At 42.5% G+C, this 8,057-nt stretch overlaps 1 protein-coding gene across 1 annotated transcript; it reads left to right on the top strand.

Moving 5' to 3' along the window:
* Positions 1-1,475: 1,475 nt before the first annotated feature.
* Positions 1,476-7,691, top strand: LOC133511241 (gastrula zinc finger protein XlCGF57.1-like). Its single transcript, XM_061839980.1, has 2 exons — positions 1,476-2,047; positions 5,075-7,691. Exons 1-2 carry the CDS (start codon positions 1,921-1,923, stop codon positions 6,556-6,558), a joined length of 1,611 nt encoding a protein of 536 aa, XP_061695964.1. The 5' UTR covers positions 1,476-1,920; the 3' UTR covers positions 6,559-7,691.
* Positions 7,692-8,057: the final 366 nt, after the last annotated feature.

Raw genomic sequence — 8,057 nt, 5'->3', positions numbered from 1 at the left:
GCTTGACCTGGTAGGGTTTTTCCCCCTGTAAAATACGTCATTTTTATTGAATTTGTTGTTGGCCCATATCTCTTATTTGCAAAAGGGAATGTGAAGTTATGTTATACAGAGATCTGTTATGCTTGAGTTATTACACTTTCAGTCAAAAGTTACACTCAATATGGGCAGTAATTTCAGATTTATGTTGTTTTTTATGGGATTTATTTGGACCGCTCTTTTTTATTGTCTGCGATAGTCCAACAAGGTCTGTGACAAAAGGACAGGTATGAGAAGTAATCAGGAATTCCACTGCATGTCCCTGTCAAAACATTGACTAGGGAGATGGAGGCGCTGAGATAGTACAAAAAAAAAAAAACCACACTCCTCGCCGTCAGATCCACTTCCACGGCGGTGATGAGCCACCGCGACTCACCGCACCCAGCCGGTGTGGCTCATTTTCGGCCCCGAGGTGGCTTATCATGGAGCTAAGCTGTGCTGGTTTAGGGGGTTGTTCATAGCCACCGCAGTACGCGATGAACAACACCGTCGAGCCGGGACGCTTTACAGCATTGTCGTCGCACGCGGCTGAGTGAGGCATTGTCGGCTGAGTTTTTCAGAGCTGCCGCCATCTGCAAGCCCGAAGAGCAGCCTTCGCTGGCGAAGCGACGCAGCAGGCCGACGCCGTCCGAAGGGCACATCGACACATTTCGTACGCAGATCTTTTGTTACATTATGAGAGACTGACTACGTGGTTCGCCCCAAACAATTTTTTTTTTTTTTTTGGAGCCGTATACACACCTATCTGTCATTTGGAACCCACGAAGCTCTCGTCCTCTGCACCCGTGCAATCCATTTTTCACGACGAACCGGGTCGCTTGCAAATATATGGAGGGTAAATCCATCCTCCCGAGTGTTCAAGCAATGTCCAGCAATTCAACGAGCCGGCATTTTAACTAACACGAAGGAACAAGGAGCTACCTTCCCGGAGGTAAAACTAAAAGAAACAAACGAGTCCACTTGAGGACTGTCCTGTCCTCTACGTCACTTCCTGCTTCTTCTTGAAAACAAATCCCTCGAGAGGATTTCCATGGCAGGAGTTTCAAAAAGCTATATACGTCAAAATCATGTTTTGTGGTTTAAAAAAACCCGCATGGGTCCGTTTTTTCATTATTAGCATACTAAAAATCATACATTTCATGACAGTGGCCCTTTAATGGGGCGGTGTGACAACAACTTCCGGGTCACATTCAATGTTTTCAGCGGCGAGAAAATCTTCGATGCCAGCAGAGTCTGTTAATGTCGTCTTGTCGATGGTTGTGAATAAAGGTGTTGCGTTAAGTGCCTCATTTTTTTTTTTTTTTTGTTAACTAATGACGGGGGCGCGTCTGGTGTCCAGTGGTGTACACCAACTTCACTTAGACAACCCTCATGCCTCCACACGCAAATCGATATACAACGCATAAACAAAACAATAACAAACAATACAACATGGAGTGTTACGCGTTAATGTGATGTGTTTGCGTAGTCACTTTTAATGTGTTGTCTCCAACATCATGTGGTAATTCGTAAGTACAGTACGTCTCGGGCGATTCGCGCGTCTGTGAATTAGTTTGACCAAGTGGAGCTCCCGTACTTTTCTTTTTTTTTTTTGCAGCCATACTTGTTTGATCATCAAACACGGTTTCGCACGTTGCACTGCATTTTTCAGGGTTAGTACCCAGTTCAAGTAGTGAAGCCTTAACAGTAGGTTCACCGTGACTATACTAACAGAACAAAAGAAAACATTGTTTACTCTTCAAGTCTCGGTGATCTATCCCGTTTCGAGGCCGAGTTAGCTTAGCCTAGTTATCGTATTTAGCTGACAAAGACGCGTTTGTGATTTGACACGGCGCAAAACTGGGCTCAAGTGTGATCGTAAAATGTTATGAGTGTCGTGTGAAAATGTGTGCAAGAAGGACAGCAGAGACCAAAAAGGACCTTGGTGGAAGTTCTACAGAGGAGAACGAGCAACAACGGCAACTACTGGACGCTGTTTTCAACAACCCTCGAGTTGAGTTAAGCACGGCAGGTTCGTTCACTTCATATTTGTTATCCATCCATTTTCTTCACCGCTTATCCTCACGAGGGTCGGGGGGAGTGCTGGAGCATATCCCAACTGTCAACGAGCAGGAGGCAGGGTACATCCTGAGATGGTTGCCAGTCAATCGCAGGGCACAAAGAGACAGACAACAGCCGCACTCACAATCACACCTATGGGTAATTTAGAGTCTGTTGCATGTTTTTTGGGATGTTGGAGCAAACCGGGGTGCCCGGAGAAAACCCACTCAGGCACGGGGAGAACATGCAAACTCTACACAGCCGGGCCGGGATTGAACTGTGGACCTCAGAACTGTGAGGCCAACGCAGAGCACATATTTGTTATTCAAAACAATATTCCAAATTTGTGATGTGGTTGTACTATAGAGAGATTTCACGTGACGCCACGAACCCGGATGTTGACCGTGACGGGGGAACATCTTTTGCAAACAATCAGCCATTTTAGGTTATTCTTCACGAAAATTTTGCCTTTGTTAATATTTCATCATATTACGACAATTTTCCGTCCAGAAAATTTTGAAATCTTGTCAAGTGATAAAATGTACCAATAAGGAGGGTGTTAATTGGGATCTGCAGTGCTACAGACTACCGAAAATCAAGGACATGAAAAGAAAAAGCTGTCTGAAGAACGACGGAGACTTTGGCTTGCCAACCTAAGCCAAGATCTCACGAGGAATATTCAGGACAACATACGGATTTGCTCTACACATTTCATATTAGGTGAGCACCGACTCGGCTACTACTGTAGAGAACTCCTGAAGTGAGGAAAAAAATGATAAATATCACATATTTATTCTCAAGACAGCAACTTGTTAACTTTAACTTGAGCTTAAGTTAACTTAACTTTAACCTAAGCTTTAAGTCCTTCTGTTCTCAAGTCGAACTTTGACTTCTCTCACCCAGTCGTAAACCATCTGATTTTATGCCTCCAGGCCTTTACATAACATTTCAACTCCTCTGCAGTGTAGGCACTTGATGTAAACACCAAATAATTAACTATATCCTGATATTGAATGGCTGGGAGAAGGTTAGTATCATCGATCCAGCCACTGACAATGTGCACCTTGAGACCACCAATTAAATCCAATTTTTCACGATAGTGGTGTCTCTCAACATCATCCAAGCCTTCTAAATATTCACTGTAAGTATCCCAGTGCTTCTTGACTCCATTGGCAGGGCCTTTCTTCATTGTTTAGAGGGTAAAAAATCCCAACTTTAAAGAGAAAATCACGAAATTCTTCAGGTAAACAAAGGCACTGTTCCCCCCTCATGCCCGACTTCTGCATTCCGATGACGTTCGTGAAATCCCTCTATAGATCGTTAACATCCGATAATGTGTACTACGTGGATCTGATGCTGTCCCCTTATGTTTAAAGGGTTGCCAGCAATGCTTCATATTATCAAAGGGTAACAGTTGGATCATTTGAGATAATGTGTATATTTTTAGTCACTTTGGCCACACAAGGAGTCCTCGGTCTGTATGCGGTATACATGAAAGCCCGCATACAGTTTGCTAAAGAAAAAACAAAAAAAACACCTGAAGGACTCCAAGATGGTAAAGAATAAGATTGTTGTCTGGTCTATGAGACCAAGATTAAAATTTTCGGCTTTCATTATCAGTGATGTGAAATTCTGAGTGAGTGAAAACCCAGGCACAATGAAGCATGGTACTGACACCATACATACTGACACTGTTTTTCACCTGAAGTACCAAGTACAGTACAGGGATATCCTGGAGGGAAAAAAAAACTTCTCCATAGTGCTCAGGACGTAGGTCTGAGCCGAAGGTTGACCTTACAACAAGACAATGACCTTAAGCACATGGGTATAATAACAAGAGTGGGTTCAGAGCCATTCAGTGACTATTTTTAAATAGCCTGGTCAGAGCCCTGACTTAAACCCAATTGAGAATCTCTGGAGAGACTTAAAAAATGCTGTTCATCATCCAACCTGACAGAATTGGGCAAGATCTGCAATGAGGAATCTCGAAAATTCAGTCTGAAAAACCTGTTGCATTATTTCCAAAGATGTGCGATATTTTTGTCTTTTTTAATTAATTGTGCAAAATGTCAACAATTCAGTTTTTTTTCAGTCAATCTGCAGTGCTGTGGGTACATTAATGAGGAATAAAAATGAACAATGATTTTAGTAAATAGTTACAATATAACAGAGGGAAAAAAATGAAGGGGGTCTGAATACTTCCCATCCTCATTCTATGGCATATTTATTTTCTAAAAGCCTAACCTTATGTTGTATGATGAACAGTGACCTTACGGGTGTGATGGGTGTATTTCTTGGAGTCATCTTTCTGAATAACATTCATTCATCATCCACGCTTATCCGAGGTCAGGTCGCTAGGGCAGTAGCTTTTACAGTGACGCCCAGACTTCCCTTTCCCCAGCCACTTCGTCTTGGGGCATCCCTGGGGTCTCCTTCCGCTGGGGCATACCTGGAACACCTCACCAGGGAGGCGTCCAGAAGGGATCAGAATCAAATGCCCCAGCCACTTCATCTGGCTCCTCTTAATGTGGAGGAGCAGTTGCTCGACTCTGAGCTCCTCCCAGATGACGGCGCTTCTCACCCCTATCCCGAAGGGTGAGCCCAGACACCCTGTGGAGGAAACTCATTTCGGGCGCTGGTATCCGGGATTTTGTTCCCTTTGTGTGTTTTCCCTTCTTATTGGTCAATAAAGCTTCTTATGCAAGCCAAAGCAGGCTCCATGTACCTAGTGCAACTCACCAATGACACCCTATTAATACATGTTACTATCATGTCATCACTCTTAGAGGGATAACAATGATTTTGGAAATTCACTTAGAGCAGCTTGGGTCTCTCCCTCGCCTGCAAGTGGATATTCACTGTATGAGTTATTTGATTGATAAGCTTGAATTAAACTTGTAAATCAGGCAGCGCTGCAGAAACAATACACAACATCAAAGACACACTGTTAGATTTTAATTTTACCATTTACCTGTCTTTGCTGTCTTGTGCCCTGCAGACTTGAGGACAAAATATCTTTGTCCTGGGCAACTGGAGAAAGACTGCTCTGACTTTAAAAAGGAGGAGGAGGAGGCCCTTCACATCAAAGAGGAAGAGGAGCTGGAGCCTCCCTACATTAAAGAGGACAATGAGCCACAAACACCACACATCAAAGTGGAAGAAGAGGAGGATATCACCAAGTTGCCACCGTACTTTGTCCCTTTGAAGAACCAAGATGACTTCAAGACTGAAAGTGACGAGAACAGACGGGCGGAGTTTCCAAGCAGCAGTTGCTCAAGTCAACACATGGCAACAGAAGTTGACGGAGACCACTGTGGTGCATCTCAAGCAAACGGCCTCTTAGCTCCACTATCAGAGAGTGACGATGTAACGTCACAATCTACTGACACTGATGAGGATGACATGACATTTTACACCAACAACAAATGCTGGGAATGTCCTCATTGTCAGAAAACATTTAGTTTAAAGGGGAATCTCAACGTTCACATGAGAATACACACTGGAGAGAAACCCTTTGGCTGCTCAGTTTGCAGTAAAAGATTTACTGAAAAAGCCACATTGACAAAACACACAAGGACACACACGGGAGAGAAACCATTTGCTTGCGCATTTTGCGGGAAAAGATTCTCCCATAAGATAAGTTTAACAAGCCACACCAGAAAACACACTGGTGAGACCCCTTTTGCATGCTCTGTTTGTGGTAAATGTTTCTCTGAAAAGTTAATTTTAATAAGGCACACAACAGAACACACTGGTGAGAAACCTTTTGCGTGTTCAATTTGCGGTAAGAGATTTATTCAAAAATGCGCTTTGACAGTACACACAAGAACACACACTGGTGAGAAGCCGTTTGCTTGCTCAGTTTGTGGGAAGAGATTCACAGAGAAATGTGCTTTGACAGTACACACAAGAACACACACTGGAGAAAAACCTTTTGCCTGCTTAATTTGTGATAAACGATTTACTGTAAAGACACATTTAACAGCACACATAAAAACGCACACCGGAGAGAAACATTTTGCTTGCTTGGTTTGTAGTAAAAGATTTACTCAAAAAAGTGCATTGACAGTACACATGAGAAAACACACAGGGGAGAAACCTTTTACCTGTTCAGAATGTGGTGAACGCTTCTCAGGAAAGAAAAGTTTGACCGATCACACAAGAAAACACACTGGCGAGAAACCTTTTGTCTGCTCAATTTGTGACAAAAGGTTCTCTGTAAAATCAAGTTTAACAAGGCACACAAAGACACACACTGGGGTAAAACTTTTTGCCTGCTTAGTTTGTGGTAAAAAATTCTCTCAAAAGATGTGTTTATTGAGACATGCTCGAATACACACTGGAGAGAAACCTTTTGCCTGCTCAGTTTGTGGCAAAAGATTCACTGAAAAAAGCACAATGACAAAACACACAAGAACACACAGACAGGAGAGAAACCTTTTACCTGCCCAGTTTGTGGAAAAAGATTCTTTTATAAGTTGAACAAGTGACAATTGAGCAAACAGGCGACAACCTTTTTGCGTGCGTAGTTTGCGGGTAATATTAAGTCAGTAATAAGTGAAACGGGGCACATGAGAACCACAGCCTTCGGCCTCCTTCACTCAAAAGAATTGTTCAAGTCTTGAAAAAAAAAACAATTGTATATTGTGTCGTGTTCTCAAGTTAGAATTTTGGTCAGAAATATTAAACATTCAATATTAGAAGTCCCAGGTCTCTGAGCTGTTTTGGACCCCATTATCGCAACAAGTTCAACACAGGGTAATCTTATAGGATAGTCCGATAAAATATAGTCTGGCATTTGTCTTCCTTGGTCAGGAAGGGAGAAATCAGCCCGATTATCTTTGTGTGTGGCTTGCTCAGTTTATGGTGAAAAAAAAAAATATCTCAAAAGGCAGATTGAACGAGTGACAAAATAATGGTCTTGTCTGCTGAGACTGCGATCAAAGGATTTCTCTAAAATCACATTGAACAGAAAACAAAGATACACATTGGGGAGAAACTTTTGCCTGCCCACCTTGTGTGCAATCATTCTCCAAAAAGGCTATTAACAAGACAAATTATGCTAATGAGAACCTTTTTACTTTATCAGTTTGGATTACAAGAAATCTTTTAACTTGCGAGAAACCATTCATTTCTAATCAGTGTCAATGTGAAGGGAGCTACGGTGTATTTGAAGAAGAGTATTAATGCATCCATTTTCTGAGCCGTTGATAATATCCCAGCTGTCATTGGGCAGGAGGTAGAGTACACAATTAACTGGTCGCCAGGCAACGGCAGGGCACATAGAGACAGACAACAGTCGCACTCACAATCACATCTTGGGGCAATTAAGAGTTGGAGTATCCCGGAGAAAACCCACACGGGCACACGGGGAGAACATGCAAACTCCACACAGGCGGCGCCGGGATTCAAACCCCGGTCCTCAGAACTGTGAGGCAAACACTCTAACCAGTTGTCCCCTGGGGAAGAGCATGTCTGATTATCTTGGATTGTGTTATATGTTTTCTGTTTTTATCTTTTGTGTAAATTTTTTTGTACATCTGTTTGTTTTATTTGTAGATTTTTGCACTTGCTTTTATTTTACATTGTTGTAAATAAACTTCTCAGTTGCCTTACCTGGATGAGTAAAGATTTTTAAAAAGTAAATTAAATATTGCACATTTGTGTGCCATGTAGAGATCTTTTTTTTTTTTTTTTGCGTGTGTTGCTACTATGGTAAGAATAGAAGTACTTTGTGAACAATTTGAGTGTGTGTCTGTTACTCGTGCGTCCCAAAACAGTGTGGGTGCGCATGTCCACTGGAGTAGCCCAGCGCAATGAAACAGGCAGACTCTGCATGTCTGTACAATATGAATCTTCTTTTCCTTTCGGCTTGTCCTGTTAGCGTGTCATCTTTTTCCATCTATGGCTATCACGTGCATCCTCCTCTCTAACACTCACTGTCCTTATGTCCTCCCTCACCACATCCATCAACCTTTTCT

This window comes from Syngnathoides biaculeatus, chromosome 13 (genome assembly GCF_019802595.1).
Source record: "Syngnathoides biaculeatus isolate LvHL_M chromosome 13, ASM1980259v1, whole genome shotgun sequence".
In the NCBI taxonomy this organism is placed as follows: Eukaryota; Metazoa; Chordata; class Actinopteri; order Syngnathiformes; family Syngnathidae; genus Syngnathoides; species Syngnathoides biaculeatus.
The sequence above is the reverse complement of the archived record's forward strand: the minus strand, read 5'-3'. Positions and strand labels throughout refer to the sequence as shown.

Coding starts and splice junctions, on each gene's coding strand:
- LOC133511241 (XM_061839980.1), top strand. CDS start 1,921: ATGTGTGCAAGAAGGACAGCAGAGACCAAAAAGGACCTTGGTGGAAGT. Junction 2,048..5,074: donor AGTTGAGTTAAGCACGGCAG/GTTCGTTCACTT, acceptor TGTGCCCTGCAG/ACTTGAGGACAAAATATCTT.